The 21420-nt window shown below is 36.2% G+C and overlaps 1 protein-coding gene across 11 annotated transcripts in view; it reads left to right on the top strand.

Moving 5' to 3' along the window:
• Window positions 1-21420, top strand: part of LOC149806581 (choline transporter-like protein 1) — a 209556-nt gene that overhangs the window by 165166 nt on the left and 22970 nt on the right. For all 11 annotated transcript variants that reach the window (XM_089954977.1, XM_089954968.1, XM_089954995.1 and 8 more), the window contains 5 exons: window positions 2546-2691; window positions 7409-7595; window positions 11326-11491; window positions 12500-12637; window positions 19465-19580. In XM_089954977.1, the coding sequence (XP_089811103.1) occupies window positions 2546-2691; window positions 7409-7595; window positions 11326-11491; window positions 12500-12637; window positions 19465-19580 (753 nt within the window). The remainder of the gene's footprint in view (window positions 1-2545; window positions 2692-7408; window positions 7596-11325; window positions 11492-12499; window positions 12638-19464; window positions 19581-21420) is intronic.

Below are 21420 nucleotides of genomic sequence, written 5' to 3'. Positions count from 1 at the left end.
TATGTACACGATATCAGTGACTGCAAGGAATCACTTTTTGTGTATATATGTGAGAAGTTATCATTTCAAAGTGTTCCATTGTTTCTATTTATTTTCAAAATCCCGGTGAAAACCGGTAGAAAGAAATCAAAGTTGGCTTCCCCATGTCGCCCGACATTGTATACATATATATATATTTTTTTTAAATATCCATGCAAAAAGGAATCCAAAGTCTGCTTCCAGGGTCAGCTTCCTTTGTAATAAATTAACCTTTGTATTTGATATCCTACTGGTAAGTTCAAACAATGAGCTTATGGCTGTTACAAGGTGTGTTTATTCAACACCTGGACTTTCATTTATATGCCATCTGTAGTCATAATTGACACAAACGGGTTTCGAGTTCTTCAGTGTAAATAGTATACACAGCATTAACTTGCTTTAATAATACTTTTTGTAACCCATGGAATCAAAAAGATTGTCATTTGCACTCACAGTGAATGTATTTCTAATAATGATTTGAGCTTGCAAGATATTGTCATATTGTTACCCTGGGTATAATACACTCTTGGTTATTTTGTACCTTACACTGTGTCATGCATGAATGGCAGGTGCTTTCAAGCAATGGGATTGATAATTCTCACTCTCGCTTTATCATTCGTATGTGATTATGCAGGACCCAGTTTTCATTCTCATGACATTCAGACCTTTGAGGACAACCAAACATGATTCATTTCTCAGTATTCATGTCGATGACCAATGTGTTTTGTCTGACGAAAGCGATAACACTATGGATGCATGCACTACATATACGGAGTTCATGGATATATTTTTCCTTTAATAAAATGCTAATGTCGACCAAAAAAGTGAATAAATGATAACCATACAAGGTAAAAAATCACCATTAGTTCTGGGACACACAAAAAATTAATTATGCGGTAAATATGGCATATGAAAATTTCACCAGAATTTATTATATATTTTTAAAAGTTCCAAATTCATGTGTTTATTCAAATTTCAGGTCACCAGTTGCCATTTTTAGTATAAACTGAATGATATATCAGGGTTTTATTAACCAGTTTGCAACTTTATTATGTCCAATAAAATGGGTCCTATTTTGGGGGACATTTTCTGTAAGTTAAAAAATGGGATCCACACCAGACTTCATGTTATAATCAAGTCTGCAAGTTATTTTGGCATACTATCACAAGTGGAGGAGGGGGGTACTTAAATTTCAAATCATCACAGAACATTCAGAGTTTCTTTTGATCACATATTTAACATTGGTCAATTGCCTCATTATAAAACATTGACCGTCGAGACTGCTTGGAACAAAATGCTTAAAATTGCATTGTTTTGTGTACTTTTAATGCATTTAAGAAATGATGCTTGTTTAGTCAGTTTGTGTGTATAATAGATAAATATGCAGTTTAATTAGAGCTCTCCAAAAGCTTCATAAATATGGAGGTAAAAAACCCACTGCCTAAGTCAGATGTGTCCAAGTAATTAGTGGCAAAGACACAGATGAAGATGCATGTAATTCTTATAAAGATTAGACACCAAAAATTGGAGAGATATTTTAGAGCAATTATGTCAGATTTATCAGACATTAAAATATTGTGAATTCAAAACTTGTATGCAGTTAAATAAAAAATAAATGTTTGGTTACTATATGTTATTCACCCTCAAGTTATAATACAACAAGTAGCTTTACTAGAAGGGTTAAGTGTATCATCAGTGACATTAAAACCAGTCTGGGGCTGCTATTTATATTCACTTTTTACAGAGGTGACTTACTCTATTCATTCAGTCATTTATTCTAAATTTATCAGTGAACATTCATTCCAGCATTGTTTATACACCAGCCATGAGGCAGGGTTATGTTATGATGTTGACCATCTGTCTGTCTGTCTGTTAACAATTTCATTTCTGCACAATAGCTCTGTATGTTTACCATTAACAGTTGCCAGACTGTGTGGGTGACTTGCCCTTGGGATAAGGAATCGATTTTGAGGTCAAATGCTCAGCAGTCAGTGTTACTGTGATTGAAAGAAGAACAATGATTTCTGAACAATAACTTAAGTTATCCACTATCTGCAGTTACCAAACTTTGTGACTGGCTTGTGCTAGGGGTCAAAAGGTTAAAAGTCAATGTCAATGTGAATAAAAAAGAAACATGTTTTCTGCACAATATCATAAAATCTACAACACAGACCTAGACTAACTTTAAGGATGGTAGGAAGAAGCCTATTCATTTTTGGGATCATAACATTCAAAGGTTAAGGTCACCGTGGCTGAAAGAAAACATGTTTCTTCATAGAAATTTCAGTTATTAACATAGGGGTTTATTAAAAATGGTTTAATGTGCCATTCTCTGTGCTCTTTCTTTTTATTACAGCATCATATAATTAAGGAATTTTCAGTCATGGTGGTTGATAATAACCAAGTAGACAATGTTTGGATCTCCCACATACAAACCCATACATGAAAGTCATGGATAAGTGGTTTATGAACATCTCTCTGTTAATGCACAGGTAAACTAGAGCTAGGTTATATTTCCCCATTTCAGTTGGTACAGGATTCCTGTGGTGGAGCTATGCAGATGCCAAGAATAAGCTGGACCAAGATGATGCCACAAAGATTCCCCTCCTAGATGTGGAAATCAACAGCGAGCGGGCTTTTCTTGTGTACTCCATTATTGCTACAGTCCTTACGGTAGAGTGCCAACTATGTTAATATATACAGTCATGTTTCCCAGACTTCACTTATCTAACTGCTATGTCAAGACAGAGTCATTCCAGATCTGACCTTTCTATTCAACAGTTTTTACCTGACAGTTAATTAATTATACATGATTATCTTATTTTTTTCATGTATAATATGAACATAACTGAAGGTTACACCTGATGTTGATAAAGGACCAGTAGTAGTTCATAGCCGTTTAGGTTTACAGTAGAAGAGATCAATCTTAGGCAAATAGTTACAATGAAATGCTTAGATGATAATTATACCATGAAATTCATTGAGAGATGATGAATATGATGATATTCTTCACATGTCTATGGATTGTAGCAATGTAGCTATCACTCTCTCTCACTCTCTCTCTCTCGCTGTGCATAATTAACTACATGTAATTTTATATATATATATATATATATATATATATATATATATATATATATATATATATATATATATATATATATATATATATATATTACACACACAGTGTGACCCTGCTATAGCATGCTTCATTATTAAATGTATTCAGATATAACACGGTTGTAGCGTGGTTCCCGAAATTTCATATATGCAGCAATTTTTCCTCCCAATAATATTGACTGTTTAAACTTGTATATACAACCTTGGGCTTGGAGTGAAGAAATTCAGAGGCATCAATGAAAGGAAGTTGCAAACTTGATAAAAAATGCACTGGAATTTATCTGTTGTCAGATAAATTCTTTGTTCATATTGACAAGCCATCTTAATGGGTCATTGTTATATTATAGTCTGCTTATTCTGACATCTGGTCCGAGTACTGTATGCTGTGAGATCTTGGCACTTTTATATATAAAAAAAACATTTTTGGAAGCAGAAATCAACCAGACAAGGCACTCATAATGGATATTTCGGACAAAATAGTGTTGGATTATGAGCCACTCACTAGTATATTTATTTTGACTTTCCTCTGTATAGGGATGGTAAGTAAAATTCCTCTTCTTTACACTCAGGACTAAATCCTTCAGAACACTCATATTTTCTGTTGTAATATCAGAACAGAACAGATCAACTGTGTAATAATCGTCTGTTGGCCTTTTTTTAAAATAGTTTCTGATGCATACATGGAAGGCAGCATCACTCCACCACCAGAAATGTCACAAGAAAACAACCAAAAACCCACCAAAAAAAAAAAATTATTTTAAAAAAATATCTACTTGTTAATTTATCTATGCTGCTGGGACTAGCTACAATTGACCAACTTTTGAAGGCAGAAGAAGTAATAATAGTAATAATAATAATAATAATAATAATAATAATGCTTTGTTTATAGAGGGTGACTCATTAATCAAGGACTGTTCTCCCTTGAGGCCTTCTTAAGGAGAGTATAACAATGCACATTATATGAAGATAGCAATAATTAGTGTTTATTTAATAATAAATTCCATTATTTATTAGTAGCATAAACGTGCTCATGATATCTCTTCTTAAAAATCCTCTAATATTTTCAGCAGATTTTACATGTAGCGGAAGCTTGTTTCACAGAACTGTACCAGAGTATTGGAAGCTCTTTTTAAATTGCTCAGTTCTTGGTTTTGATGCTGGAAAGTTTCCTTGTGATATTGATCTCAACTGGTGCTTAGTTTTATTCCTCCACTTTCTATAGCTTTTCATGTCTTTTTTCTTGTGGAAATTATCTCTTAGGTGCCTAGCCTCATTGATCTCTTGGATAATCCACTTGGGTGTAATTTGATGTTTAACCCTTTTTGTTTTAATTGGGGCATGCTTGTCTAAGGCTGCATGGAATGCCTGAAACCATTTGTCTAAGGCAGTGTTGACATCAGCTATATTGTAGACTGATTGGAAGGGTTTCCAAACTAAATCGTTTAAGAACATATCCTCATCAAACTCTTTAAAGTCCCTGTATTGTATTTCAATTTGTTGACCATTTTTAGATGATTTCAGAACATGTCTAGTTATACAGACTGGGTAGTGGTCACTCAATGCATACACTGGCATATTAATTTCACTTATGTTTTCAGGTTTATTAGTATAGATATTATCATTGATAGTAGCACTTTTATCTGTTACTCTAGTTGGGGTGTTAATTAATTGAGTAAAGTTGTAAGTTTCAAAGTTACTTATCCATGTTAATGATGGAGTTTTCATGTAGTCAATGTTAAAATCACCTAATATGATAGTTTCTAAATCTTTCTTTAGTAATGCTTTTTGAATTTGTACTTCAAATCTATCAATCCAATCAGCTGTGGAACTAGGTGGCCTGTAAACTGAACATAATAGTATTAGCTTTGATTGGGCAAGAGTTACTTCGATCCAGATACTCTCTACCCCAGTAGTCTCTAGATCAACACGTCAGTAATAACTAACGGAACTGTCTACATAGAGAAGAATACCCCCACCCACCCATGGATTCACTATCTTTTCTTTCAAAGCTGAACCCCTGTATTTGGAGAGTCAGATCATCAGTATCATCAGACAGAAAGGTTTCATATAGACCTAGGATACTGGCTGATCTAGTTGGCTGTAATATTAACTTTATCTCATTCAGTTTAGGGAGGATGTGTTGAATATTTAGGTTGATTACTTGCAGACCTCTTTTGAGGAGGCCAAAGACCTGACAGTTTTGATCAGAGGATTTATTTTCAGACAAGGTAGTATGCAATGTATTGTTTATAGACTTGACAGGTTTATTTTCATCACCTTGATTATTTACATAAACACATGAAGAAGATAACATACAAGATCCATCTGTTGTACCATGACCACATGTAGTGGATACAAGAGAATGTTCAATATGAGACTGATTTACATACCTACAAGAAGACATTGATATATTAGACATTTGAGGAGCCTCAGAGGGAGAAGTAACTTGAACAGTATCACATAGTTGTTTACAAGTTAACAAGTTGCACTTTGTACACAAATCAGATAATGCCTGAAACCTGTTTATAGAATTATAATTATTACATTGAAAAGTATACACATATTATATTCTCCTTAAGAGGGCCTCAAGGGAGAATAGTCCTTGACTAATGAGTCACCCTCTATAAATAAAGCATTATTATTATTATTATTATTATTATTATTATTATTATTATTATAATAATGCATTTTGTTGCTGGATATGTGTTTCACAGGACTGTACATCATTGCCTTCTGCCTATTGTATGTGCACAATTTTTGCTTATGTCTTAGTTCTTTACAAACATGCAGACACTGCTGTGTATTGAACAGATCAAAGAGTATTTGGAAGTTTTCACACAACGTCCTTAGGGTATCATTTAGTTGAGTCATAAGTACACCACTTCTTGGCAGTAGACCTGAGATGATTATTTCACACTCTGTGTTTTTGGACCTGATGGCATACAACAAGCTTTCATAATCATCCTCAGTGCTCTTTAAAGATTGTCCATTACTGTAATTATTGCCACCAGATGAATTACAGTATGATCTGTTGACATATCCATTTCCAATATTTTTTCAGTAATAGTATTAATAGTTGCACCATCTGTGGGTTTTTATGTCAGTTTTATATAATCCTCTTGTTCTTACTCCTTTGATTATTGATGATCCAATGAGAGGAGATCTGTCTTTAATTATGTTGTGTTGTTTTGACAAGTGGGGGATTTAGATGCATTGCTTGGACTTCTTGATTTCCATGACTAGACTGACTGCGAGTTTGGTGACTGCTGTATTTAGTATTTGTATTTAATTTAGCTTCTTGCTGTGGGTAATTGGAGGTTGTCTTTAGAGCAGTTCATTCCATACCTGGATTTGATGTTGAGTGAGACACATGATGGTCAGCGTTTACAATATGTGCTTTAACTGATTTTTGGCTCTGCCCATCTAATACCTGTAGAAGAGAGTCATCTTGTTTATTTGGTGAGGTTGCATCTGTTTGTGTATATAATAAATGTTTTTCTAATAGCTGTTTTTGGTATGAACTGAGTGCCCTCACATGCTCTTGTATTTTGGTTCTTTGACATGTTTGTGTATTGTATTCTCTGGGTCTCCTGGCACACTTTTTTGGCACCTGGTTTATCCATTTGAATGCTGTGTAGGCTCTTTGATTTTAGTACAGAGTTCCTGTTCTAACCTTTCTACTTGGGCCTGGAGATTACCTATCATTACTAAACGATGCATGGAGGTGCAAGTCTGGTTATGGGTGCCATGGAACTCAAAGGAATTTGTTGCACTTATAAACTGGGGTCCTGGAGTTTCCTCCACATTGATTGCAATCTGGCTTATTTCATGTAAAGCTGTGTTATTGTTGGCTGGATTTTGAGATCTGTGGGCTTCAAGGATGGGTGTTGAAGTCCTTGGCTGAGAGGTAATTAATTACGAACTGGTGTAATCTACCATTTGCTGTCAAGTGTTGATAAAATTAGAGAGAGAGAGAGAGAGAGAGAGAGAGAGAGAGATATGGCAGTACCAGATTGTGTTTGTTACTTCATTTTATGCATTCAACACTATTTCAAGTGCAGACTTCAAACTGTTGGATGTAGTTGTAGCTGTACCTGGTATTAATACAAATTCAGTTTATTAACTGTCCTTGATGGAACAGGTTTAGAGGTCATTGAGAGGGGTGGGATGGAGTATCAGGTACATACAGATGCTAAGTTTGTTAGATTAGGATGTAGGAACATATATGCCATTCATTAGACTTAAGTATCGCCTTTTTTTCTTGTACCAGATAATTTTACTGCTGGTGATTTTAGTACTTCGAAAGCGTATTGCGCTGGTGGTGGCACTGTTTTACGAGGCGGGAAGATGTATAACGTCCACGCCATGTCTGCTGTTGCAACCAGTCTGGACATTTCTTGTCCTCATTGTCTTCTTCATGTACTGGGCCATTGTACTGGCCTACCTATCTACTGCAGGTATGTTAATTGTGATGGTGTACTTATCTACCTATCTACAGAAATGTATGTTAATTGTGATGGTGTACTTATCTTCCTATCTACTGCAGGTATGTTAATTGTGATGGTGTACTTACCTACCTATCTGCTGCAGGTGTGTTAATTGTGACGTACTGCTCTACCCATTCACAGCAAATATGTTAATTGTGACATCAATTATTATGGTATGGACAGTAAAATCAGTGATGAATTCACTTTGAAAATTATATTGAAATGAATGCTGAGATCAGGAACAAGTCCTTGACAATAACAAGTACAATAATAATGTTGATCTTTCTTTCCCCAGAATATATAACTGTACTTGGCAAGGATTTTAATAAATTTGACCATTGTTTTCTAAACATGTTGCTTAGATTGGACAATAACTTGTAGAATATATTTACATAGTGATTATATTTTTCTAGAGATCTAAATTGTGCAAGATTTGTGTATGCCTTTATGATTCAAAAACTTTGTACTAGAGACATTATTTACTCTCCACAGTTTTACCTTTATACATGTACTAGAGACATTGTCCATTATTTACCCCCCTCCCCCGGGTTTTACTTGTATATATATATATATATATATATATATATATATATATATATATATATATATATATATATATATATATATATATACTAGAGACATTATTTACTCCTCTTTATACATGTACTAGAGACATTGTCCATTATTTACTCCACCCCCCCACCTCCTGGTTTTACTTGTGTGTGTGTATATATATATATATATATATATATATATATATATATATATATATATATATATACTAGAGACATTATTTACTCCTCACAGTTTTACTTGTTCATTACCCATTCCAGATTGCTGCCATATGATTTTTCTTACCATTATATGTTCACTAATTCATGTACAAAGAAAAAAGTTTGAAATATCTTCATATGTTAAGAATACACTGGTCTACAGATTAGCGATGAAAATTCATGTTCAGAGTTTAAAAATATCTTGCAGTGAGTTTCATTTTAACATTGAAGTGACTGACCATCCATTTGTAATAAAGGTTTTGTGTTGAAGAGCTGTGTATTTTGTAAATCTGGTACAGAAAGACATATTAATTACCATTGTATCTCCTAGATGAATACATTCTTATGAGAATTGAAAGACTGTCATTCCTACACATTAAAGCTTTGTTTATAAAGTTATAAACAATCATCCAGCCATCCCATACTTGAGATTGCAATAACATATGCTAATTTGTTACATTCATTGTTTTGCTATATATGGCCCCAGTGCAGATTTGAACTGTTGAAGACTTGCCAACCCTTATAGTCTGACTGTTAGCCTTACTGAAATTACTATTAAACTTACAAAGTTATGGAATAATAGCAAAAATTATGAAAACATGATTGTTACCATCTAATCTGGAAACTGGCTTGTCGATATTTGATTAAAATGTAGTTTCCTGTTTGATTCAGTGGAGTTGGTCAGGGAACCAGTCTAACCTTTACTTTAGTACTTGAGATGATTTAAACTGCCTATTTTTTCATGCAAAATGATTGAATGATCAAGCTTATACCATTGTTTAGAAGTGGCATCAAATGTACAAAAATGCTTTGAAAATGAAAGGAACAATAAGCCGCTTATAAAGTTTGAAATGTCAGCATAAAAGAGATTAATCAGATTCTTGGGGGAAAAAGCAGGATGGGCAACAATTACATTTATTGGACATTATGTTGATTTGAGTATGTCTCAAGGCAAGATATATGGTTGCTCTCACAGCTTCAGATTAAAAACAACAACATACAACGATTACAAAAAGTGGAGAGATCTAACAACAAGCCTTTGATCTTCATGAGGATTGGATTGCAGTTTCTGAAATGCACTGAAGGGTAATTAAAGTGAAAGTGTACTATACAAACTTTTTTAGCTGAGTGTAATGTTTGCCGTCATTGCATTAGTCTCGGATCACACTTCTGAACTTTTTTAATGCATATTTCCATGTTAGCAATAGCTATACATGATATATTGTTATACCTTACTGAATTGAGGCCTGACCTGCAGAAACAATTTAGACTGCCATACTGAGAAGGTCTTGATGGGGTTGGTGGGTCTGCTGTTGTAATGCAGTGGACGTTGCTTTACATCTCTGCAATCCCATCTTTGATCCCTCATGCATGTGGTTATGGTTTTATTTTTATACAAAAGGTGGAACATATTATGATACTGTTCATCTGTCTGTCTGTTACCAGTTCCATTTTTGCACATGAACTTATTTGCCATCTTAAGTCAAGAAACATTGTGGATGACTGCACTCAAGGAAAGGAAGAACTCTTATCAATTTTGGGCTCAAAAGGTCAGAGGTAAAGGTCACTGATGGAAAGCTGAAAAATGGTTTATGCAGAAAAATTTCAGTTATTGACCAAATACCTTAACAAAAGGTTGTGAATGACTTGCATATTGGGGTAAACAAAAAGCCTATTGATTTGAGTTCAGAAGGGCAAAGGTCAGAGTCACTGTGGCTAATAGAAGAAAATTGGGGGTGACAAATGACAAAGGTAAAGGTCACTGTGACTGAAAGAAGAAAATTGGTTTCCACACAATAACATTAAGTCTTCATCACATTCCTGGACTGAATTTTGTTGATGGTTTGCATATGGCAGACCTGCCAACTCTTACAATTTTGCCGTAAGTCTTATGAAAATTACCCTTAAAAGTACAGACTTACTGCATACTAGCAAAAACTACAGAAAAATTGCCAAAAAAATCTGTATAATTGGTTCATCTGTGTTTTATTTGGATCCGGGTTTCATCTTAAAATTAGTAAAATTAGTCAGGGAACCAGACTAACTTTACAGCAGCACCCCAGATGCTTTAAACTGCACCTTTTTGTTCATGCAAGGCATCTGCATGATCAAACTGTTGATTATAGAATTTTTAAAAATGGCATCGGGAAAGTGATGCATGTTTAAGACAAAAGGGAAAACAAGCTTCTAGAAAAGTGTTAATAATCAACACAGAAGAATAAAAAGGAGTATTCAGATTCTTGTGAAGAAAAACTGGAAAGGACACAGTTATGTTTATTGGACATCACGTGCCAATTTGAGTGTGTCATGGCGTGAGATATGATTGCCATCATCATGAGAAATGGAAAAGAATTTACAAGAATTATGTGAAGCTGAGAGATAGCAACAAGCGATTGAGCTGCATAGGGTTTGGAACTAGAGTTTGTGCAACTGTACTTGTGGTAAATAAAGTCTATGCGAACTTAACAAACTTTTCAGTTGAACATAATGTTTATCATCAATGTGTCGAACTTTAAATTAGGTTTTCCAGATTTACAATAGCAGTTATTGATATTTTGTTACACCTTACTGAAAACTGGTCAGTCTTATGGGGAAAAAATCTACTGCCTTACTGAGACGGACTAGTCAGGTTTGGCAGGTCTGACATGGGGTCAGGAATTGATTTAGGAGTCAAAATGTTAAAGGTTTGGGTCACTGATGGAAAAAAGAAAAGTGGTTTTTGCACAGAATATTCAGTTATCTACATAGATGTCTGTTAAACATGATGTGGGTTTATAATGTACTGTTTACCATGTACTCTGTATCTCTCAGCCTGAAAGTTCACAACATGGCAAAATCTAAATCCTCAAGAGCACTCATTATAAATTTAGAATAATTTTGCAATTGGCATGCAACAAACAAAGGTTAAATGACGTATTTTATTCCAGAGACTCCCTCTCAGAATTTGGATGGTTTTGTGAAGTACACAGAGCATCAGACAGTTTCTTATATGTGGTGGTACCATCTGATTGGTTTGATTTGGACCAGTGAGTTTATAATAGCTTGTGAGCAGCTGGCTATATCAGGGGCTGTAGCTACCTGGTATTTCTCAAGGTATAGTTCAAGATATCTTTAAGTCTGATCTTTCCTTTAACAGTCATGTAATAGCATATATTTTTATAATCTTGGATGAGATATGAAAACTTGTATACTGTCAGTTCACTTTATGTGCATTTAGGATAATGTGGGACATTATTTCATGATGCTGTGTGTCATCTCTCCATACCAATTTCATTTCCACACAGTGATTCAAGTTGTCCACCATCTAAAATGCACTAAGAGTAATGAAGAATTCTATCAATCTTAGAGTGACAAAGTTAAAGGACAGAGGTCACGGACTGAAAGAAGAAACCTGGTTTCTGCACAAAATTTCCTGTTTTCTACCATCTACATTCATCAGACATTGGGTTGCACTTGGAATAAGTAAAAAGCCTATCAATTTCAGCTTCAGAAGTCATGGTCACTATGACTTAAAGAAGAAAATGGTGGCTCCAGTCTTCCACCATCTACAGTTAGCTTAAGAAACCATTCCATGGTACATCATTCATTTGTCTGTCTCTTAGAGCATTATTTTTTTCATTTTGGCAGTTCTTCACCTAGACTGTGTGTGTGTGTGTGTGTGCAGATGCACACACACATATAACTGAACTTATTGATTTATACCCATTCAGCATTATTCAGAATCATATTAGAATTGTTACATCACTTTAAGCAGGAATGGAATATTTGCAGATTGTAGGGATCTTGCAAGGACGGCTGCATTTGAATATTTACTGAAGCACAAGGGAATACTGTGAGCCCAAGGGTTTTGAGTTGTTCCAGATTACTCCCAACAAATATTTGCACACACAAGGTGAAGGATATACAGGATATCTAAAGAAATGATTCCTTAAGACAAAAAAAGCTGTAGCAGCACATGCAGTTAGGTATTGAGTACAGCTGAAAAAATTACATGTCACACCAACAGAAAGTGACCTGATATTGTAAAGATAATGGTTCATTCATTTTAACATTTGGGAGGGTGATTTTCATCCTTGTTTAAATGTAACTGTTGTATTTCAGAGACCAGAAGATGAGTTGCCCAATAGGGCATTCCATCAGGAAACTTATTTTGTACCATCTGGGCTCAGTTGCCTTTGGGTCATTTGTCATCACTCTGGTGAAGCTGCCTCGCATGATTCTCATGTACCTACAGACTAAGTAAGTAACAATTGAAGCTATCCAGCTCTTTCATAAAGAAGTAATATATTTTTTATTCAATTTATCAAACATTTTCTACTTTCTTCAGGTGTTTATTATGAAAATGTGAGAGTTTTAAAGATAGGTTTATTGATATGCTAGCCTTAAAAATGTCCAATCACTTGTCCAGCAGGACATGTGACTTGAAACTTGAATTATTCTGTAGCAGTTTTACTCATCCTATTCTGTTATATAATTGCTGTGTATCTTTATTGTGTCCTTAATTTTTTTTGTCTGCAATTAAGGGTTTAGGAATTAATGACTACCAGATTTTTTGACAATTCTAAGAAGTAAACAAGTTGTTTACATTAATGTCAGGATGTTTACGTGAAATTTTTACAAGTCAGTATGTATTTTTTCATTGAAATTACTATTGTGTAGCAAGGTGAGTGAAACATGCTTATATTATAGAGACTTTGCTAAAAATGTATTCATTCCTATTTCATATCAGTCTTTGGAAATCTGTGGTCAGAGATTGTAGTTGTGTTCAGATATAATTTGAGATGAATAAATTATTCATTGGAATTACAAAGTGCTTAGTGACTTCTGGACTAAAGGACTACTTTGGGATTATTGAGAACTCATTCAAAGACATTCTGGATTGTATCATTGTGGTAAATCAAAACACTGTTCTTTTGGACTTGTGACTATACTTTTTGGATTATTTTGGGATTTAATTCACAATACTGTGTCTCTTAAATTGTTATTTTTCAATTTACAGAAATAGTTATTATTTTTTGCTTTTTTAAACTTGTTGGTTTTGTTTCTTTCTGTTACTTAGTTTAAGACCTAGAGCCATAACAATATTTAAGACTTTCGGAACTTTTCATGGACTTTCAGCGATTATTTCGTGTATGTGTCCTTTAACTCATTATCCCCAGAGCCAACTGGCTATGTGTTCCCATACAGCATTAATTGCAGAGGGATCACCATGGGCAGTGATAACATTATCAGTGCCTGTATCCCTAAGATTCATTGACATAATTGCAGAGGAATCACCTAGGGCATTGATAGCCATATCAATGTCTGTATCCCTAAGATTCACTGATGATAGTTAACTGATTTCTAAAAAGAGGTCTACTGAAAATAGCTATTTTTAACTTTGCATTCCTTCAACTAAGCTGACATTTGGCAGATTTGATCAGAATACATTTATGTACACAATGGTATAAATTTCATGCAACATGCAGAAAAACATTTTATTTAAAGCTTGTGCTTAAGGGTAAGAAGAATAATCTAATTACCAAATTGCTTCTTCATTTGTAAAATAAATTATGAATTTGCATTAAATAAATGTAAATCTTCAGCATGAGAAATAAGTGCATGTTTTATGTACACAGAAATTCTTTTTGTCATCTTTCCTGTAAACTTCAGCCTCATGAAAAAACTGTAATCATGACAGACATATTTTCCTAAACTTATTTCTTTCACCAGAGAATTCTCCAACATTTGAAAACAACAAAATGCATTAAACTCAGAATTATGTACACTCATGCTTTTTAGGGGTTCTTTTTGGTCTTTTTATGGTGGTTGCCAAGCAAATAAAAAAACATAACTAAGTTCATTTTCCCAAATGGCAGCAAGTATTTATCTACCGATTCTTACCGCTCTGATGGCCTAGTGGTTAGAGCATCCACCTCGGATGCGGGAGGCCATGGGTTCAATCCCCGGCCAAGTCATACCAAAGATTTATAGAAATGGTACTAATATCTGCCTCGCTTGGTGCTCAGCATTAAGAAGTTGGTATTAGGACTGGTCGGCCTGGTGTCAGGATAATGTGACTGGATGGGACATCATGCTACATGCATGATGGCCAAGTGCTAGATATCACTATAAACTGCCAGACCGCAGACATCAGAGCGATATGAAAGCAAAATTGTTAAAGCTGTGTAAAAAAATCCAAATCACATACACACACATCTACCGATTCTTAAAGAAATCCACATGCTACTGTCTCAAACAATTCACACATAAATGAATATTACAGTGTATACACATTTTTTCTCTCCCACTGTCTTCTGCAATGGGTATTTCAATATCACTGTTGATCTCATAAGACAATCCTGAAAATGCTCCATCCGAGTCTGTCTGGTAATTTTCTCCTCCCATTGACTGATTCTCAACATTTTCCATCATTTTCAACTCAATAATTTTGATGCTATTAAAGTTTAATTTTCTTTGCTGTGCACCAGTGTTTTATTTATATTTGTAAGCTGAAATTTGAATGGTGCAACTGCATGCATAATTTGCAAATTGTGTTAAATCAACCAATGGTTTATGACATGTTAACTCATCATGTAGGATATGGGTCTGGCCTAATGCTGCAACTCAAAAGTGATACCCATTATAGAACCACTGTAAACTTCCACATTATAGTGGCACAAGGAAGACGAGGTTTGGTAAAGTATGATGTGCTGCCTAGGTAGTAGGGGATAAGGAGATGAGGTTAGGCAAAGTATGACGTGTTGTCAGGGTGGTATTGGATAATGTGTTAAGGAGATGAGGTTAGGTAAAGTATGATGTGTTGTCAGGGTGGTAGGGGGATAATGAGTTAAGGAGATGAGGTTAGGTAAAGTATGACATGTTGTCAGGGTGGTAGGGAATTATGAGTTAAGGAGATGAGGTTAGGTAAAATATGGCGTGTTTCCAGGGTGGTAGAGGGATAATGAGTTAAGGAGATGAGGTTAGGTAAAGTATGACGTGTTGTTAGGGTGGTAGGGGATAATGAGTTAAGAAGGTGAGGTTAGGTAAAGTATAACATGTTGCCATTGTGGTAGGGGGATAATGAGTTAAGAAAATGAGGTTAGGTAAAGTATGATGCATTGTCAGGGTGGTATTGGATAATGAGTTAAGAAGATGAGGTTAGGTAAAGTATGGTGTGTTGCCAGGGTGGTAGGGGGATAATGAGTTAAGGAGATGAGGTTAGGTAAAGTATGACGTGTTGCCAGGGTGGTAGGGGATAATGAGTTTCGGAGATGAGGTTAAAGTATGATGTGTTGTCAGGGTGGTAGGGGGATAATGAGTTAGGGAGATGAGGTTAGGTAAAATATGGCATGTTGCCAGGGTGGTAGGGGGATAATGAGTTAAGGAGATGAGGTTAGGTAAAGTATGACGTGTTGTCAGGGTGGTAGGGGATAATGAGTTAAGAAGGTGAGGTTAGGTAAAGTATGACGTGTTGCCATTGTGGTAGGGGGATAATGAGTTAAGGAGATGAGGTTAGGTAAAGTATGATGTGTTGTCAGGGTGGTATTGGATAATGAGTTAAGGAAATGAGGTTAGGTAAAGTATGGTGTGTTGCCAGGGTGGTAGGGGGATAATGAGTTAAGGAGATGAGGTTAGGTAAAGTATGACTTGTTGTCAGGGTGGTAGGGGATAATGAGTTAAGGAGGTGAGGTTAGGTAAAGTATGACATGTTGCCAGGGTGGTAGGGGATAATGAGTTAAGGAGATGAGGTTAGGTAAAGTATGATGTGTTGCCAGGGTGGTAGGGGGATAATGAGTTAAGGAGATGAGGTTAGGTAAAATATGGCATGTTGCCAGGGTGGTAGGGGGATAATGAGTTAAGGAGATGAGGTTAGGTAAAATATGGCATGTTGCCAGGGTGGTAGGGGGATAATGAGTTAAGGAGATGAGGTTAGGTAAAATATGGCATGTTGCCAGGGTGGTAGGGGGATAATGAGTTAAGGAGATGAGGTTAGGTAAAATATGGCATGTTGCCAGGGTGGTAGGGGGATAATGAGTTAAGGAGATGAGGTTAGGTAAAATATGGCATGTTGCCAGGGTGGTAGGGGGATAATGAGTTAAGGAGATGAGGTTAGGTAAAATATGGCATGTTGCCAGGGTGGTAGGGGGATAATGAGTTAAGAAGGTGAGGTTAGGTAAAGTATGACGTGTTGCCATTGTGGTAGGGGGATAATGAGTTAAGGAGATGAGGTTAGGTAAAGTATGATGTGTTGTCAGGGTGGTATTTGATAATGAGTTAAGGAGATGAGGTTAGGTAAAGTATGGTGTGTTGCCAGGGTGGTAGGGGGATAATGAGTTAAGGAGATGAGGTTAGGTAAAGTATGACTTGTTGTCAGGGTGGTAGGGGATAATGAGTTAAGGAGGTGAGGTTAGGTAAAGTATGACATGTTGCCAGGGTGGTAGGGGGATAATGAGTTAAGGAGATGAGGTTAGGTAAAGTATGATGTGTTGCCAGGGTGGTAGGGGATAACAAGTTAAGGAGATGAGGTTAGGTAAAGTATGATGTGTTGTCAGGGTGGTAGTGGGATAATGAGTTAAGGAGATGAGGTTAGGTAAAATATGACGTGTTGTCAGGGTGGTAGGGGATAATGAGTTAAGAAGGTGAGGTTAGGTAAAGTATGACGTGTTGCCAGGGTGGTAGGGGGATAATGAGTTAAGGAGATGAGGTTAGGTAAAGTATGATGTGTTGCCAGGGTGGTAGGGGATAACAAGTTAAGGGGATGAGGTTAGGTAAAGTATGATGTGTTGTCAGGGTGGTAGTGGGATAATGAGTTAAGGAGATGAGGTTAGGTAAAATATGACGTGTTGTCAGGGTGGTAGGGGATAATGAGTTAAGAAGGTGTGGTTAGGTAAAGTATGACGTGTTGCCAGGGTGGTAGGGGGATAATGAGTTAAGGAGATGAGGTTAGGTAAAGTATGATGTGTTGCCAGGGTGGTAGGGGATAACAAGTTAAGGAGATGAAGTTAGGTAAAGTATGATGTGTTGTCAGGGTGGTAGTGGGATAATGAGTTAAGGAGATGAGGTTAGGTAAAATATGGCATGTTGCCAGGGTGGTATGGGGATAATGAGTTAAGGAGATGAGATTAGGTAAAGTATGACGTGTTGCCATTGTGGTAGGGGATAATGAGTAAAGAAGGTGAGGTTAGGTAAAGTATGACGTGTTGCCATTGTGGTAGGGGGATAATGAGTTAAGGAGATGAGGTTAGGTAAAGTATGATGTGTTGTCAGGGTGGTAGGGGGATAATGAGTTAAGGAGATGAGGTTAGGTAAAGTATGACGTGTTGCCAGGGTGGTAGGGGATAATGAGTTAAGGAGATGAGGTTAGGTAAAGTATGACATCTTGTCAGGGTGGTAGGGGATAATGAGTTATGGAGATGAGGTTAAAGTATGACGTGTTGTCAGGGTGGTAGGGGGATAATGAGTTAAGGAGGTGAGGTTAGGTAAAGTATGACGTGTTGCCAGGGTGGTAGGGAATAATGAGTTAAAGAGATGAGGTTAGGTAAAGTGTGCTGTGTTGCCAGGGTGGTAGGGGATACTAAGTTAAAGAGATGAGGTTCGGTAATGTATGATGTGTTGTCAGGGTGGTAGGGGATAATGAGTTAATTGCACTGTCTAATCAGATGACAAGTGTACTATCTCACCTACCACTTCTAATCAGATGACAAGTGCTCAACCTCACCTACCGCTCTTAAATATGTTTTTATGAGTAGAATTTGTTTACAAGTTAAACTTTGGTCCATTTTATGTGTTGTTGATGTCAATGGAATCTTGTAACAGCACAGGAATAATGTGCATTGTGTTCTACATTAAAAAGCATTACCCCTTTCTCCACTTAGATCAATACAAAGTGATGGATTGTAATACAGTGCTGCCCCCTCTTGAAAAGCATTACTAAAATGCGTCCATTGAGCACTTAGATAAATACAAAGGTGTTTGATTGTTTGTTATACAGTGGTCCCCCTCTTGAATTGAAGTGATAAAATCTAAGGAACACATGGCAGTGATAATATGTAAGGAACACATGGCAGTAACGTTAATCAGATAACACATGGCAGTAATGTTAATCAGGTAACACATGGCAGTAACAATCAAATAACACATGGCAGTAATGTTAATCAGATAACACTTGGCAGTAATGTTTATCAGATAACGCATGGCAGTAATGTTAATCAGATAAGACATGGCAGTAACGTTAATCAGATAACACTTGGCAGTAACGTTTATCAGATTGTTGTTGTTGTTGTTGTGGGGTTTAACGCCATTTTTCAGCACACGATAGGCTATACATGGCGGCCAGTATTAATGGTGGAGGAAGAACCCGGGAAAACACCGGAAAGAACCACCAACCCACGAGAAGCTACTGGCAAGCTTTCTCACATACCCACATTGGCTGAATCCTAGACTCGAACCGCCGCAGACAGAGGTGAGATGGCAGTGATCCGTAACAAAGAGCGCTTTAGACCACTCGGCCACTCAGGGCCCCCGTTTATCATATAACGCATGGCAGTTACATTCATCAGATTATTGATCTCATTGTATGGATTAAAGTTTACAGTTAATTTATTGGCATGTTGGAACAAAATGTCAGTATGATGAGTTGAGAAATTAACCAAATATTAGCAAGATTTAAATCTGTAAACAACCATTATATATAAAGCTGCTAGTGAGGGGTAAATAAGAACTCAAAAACTGGTCTCTTGCAATGTTAGAGGGGTGGCTGTCCCTTCTGAACACAAAGGGATTCTGGCCTTACAAAGTGGCTGGCCGTTGGTCAGATGGACTGTTCAAGATGAGGATCACTGTAACAGATGTTATAAAATCAGTGAAAAAAGTATACTTTTTTAATTTTATCATTTTGGCAATGGGCTTCATGGCAGTAACACATTTCATACAGAATCATGTTATAATGAAGTATGCCATAACATCATGTCATAACGAAGCATGCCATAACACCATGTTGTAATGAAGGACGTTACAACAGTGAGAGCTGTATTATCAAATTGAAAATGTATTCAAATATAGTTACAAAGTTTGTTTATTTTCAGATTGAAGGGCTCAGAAAACCAGTGTGCCTCTTTCTGCATGAAGTGTTGTATGTGTTGTCTCTGGTGCCTAGAGAAATGTCTTAAATATCTCAATCAAAATGCATATACAATTGTTGGTAAGTTTTTGTCAATTTAATTGTCCCGTTTTAACAAAGTAAGAGCTAATTGTGCTGACTTGATCTCAGTACCAGATAATTTCAGATAACACAGTATTAAGTGTAACCCAGCGAGTGTTTGAACCATTTGATTTGAGTGTTGTTGTTGTAGGGTTTAATGCCATTTCTCAGCACAAGATAGGCTATACATGGCGTCAAGTATAACTGGTGGAGGAAGAACCCTGGAAAACCCCAGGAAGAACCACCGACCTACGAGAAGCTACTGGCAGGCTTTCTCACATACCCATGTTAGCTGAGCCAGAGACTCAAACCCACACAGACAAACGTGAGATGGCAGTGATCTGGAGTAGTGAGTGATTTAAGCCACTCAGGGAGTGATCTGGAATGGTGATTGCTTTAGACCACTCAGGGAGTGATCTCGAGATGTGAGTGCTTTAGACCACTCAGTGCCCCTGTTTTGAGTGAATTCAGATGAAGACTTAATTGCATAACAACTTTGGATAAACAATTAACTCTCCTACCTTCAGTCATGTTTGTATGTATGAATGCCACTTTGGCTTTAGCATGTGGTGAAGATGATGACCTCACAGCATAAGGAGTTAATTTGTTGGTGATTTATAACTGTCAGAATAATAAACCAGTGTAGAAGGAACCATCATGGTGCAATATGTCCTTATATAGAGGAATTATCTTGGAAATTTCATATATTTATATATGTAGATTGATGTTAAAACACTTTAGCAATAAATTGTACACCTTGAAATAAAATTGTACTAAGATAACAAAATATTTCCTGTACATATTAAAATTTGTCCATATTCAGCACAGTACAACAAATGTTTTTAAAAAATGGATAGGCATCTACAAGAATTGAGGTTTTCATAAAAAATGCTGTTAGAATTATATGACATGTTAGATTTAATTTAAATATGCATTAAAACTTCAAGCTCACCCAGTAAATCAGAGAAAAGCCTTGATTAAAATTTGATGATCGATTTAGAAGTAACAAGCCTAACTAATGATAAATGAAAGAAAGCACATGTAGTTTTTTTACTCATATAAATGGAGGTCTTTGGGTATTTGACTGGTATAAATGCAGGCCAGTGGGTATTTGGCAAGTATAAATGCAGGCCTTGGATAAATGAAGGCCTGTTTGTATTTTTGACTGCTATGAATGAAGGTCTATGGGTATTTGACTTGGAGAAATGGAGGTCTAGAGTATTTGCTATATAGTATAACTGATGTTTGTTGGATACTATAAATGGAAGCCTTTGGGTATTTGACTGCTATAAAAGGAGGCCAATAGGTATTTGACTTGGATAAATGGAGGCCTATATATATTTGACTGCTATAAATGGAGGCCTATAGGTATTTGACTTGGATAAATGGAGGCCTATGGATATTTGACTGCTGTAAATGGAGGCCTTTAGGTATTTGACTGCTATAAATGGAGGCTGATACGTATTTGACTTGGATAAAGTGAGGCATATGGATATTTGACTGCTGTAAATGGAGGCCTATAAGTATCTGACTTGGATAAATGGGGGCCTATGGATATTTGACTGGTATAAATGGAAGACTATTGGTATTTGACTGCTAAAAATGATATCCACATTTTTAACTGCATGCTCAAAATTTGACTTTCTGTATTGAAGGCTTATCTCTTTACCCCCCTCTAACCAGTGAGGGGGAGGTGTATAGTGCTTTGCCCATTTATTTTTTGTGCTGTATGTTTCTTCTTCATTCATTTTTGTGTTTTGTTAGACCTTTGATATTTTGAATCCTATTTCATCTTCAATTGGAATTGGTCTGTGGATGTATCTCAAGAAAAGTGACTGAG

This window comes from Sinohyriopsis cumingii, chromosome 1 (genome assembly GCF_028554795.1).
Source record: "Sinohyriopsis cumingii isolate HCF-2022 chromosome 1, ASM2855479v2, whole genome shotgun sequence".
NCBI lineage: Eukaryota > Metazoa > Mollusca > Bivalvia > Unionida > Unionidae > Sinohyriopsis > Sinohyriopsis cumingii.
This window is presented reverse-complemented; position numbering and strand designations above follow the sequence as displayed.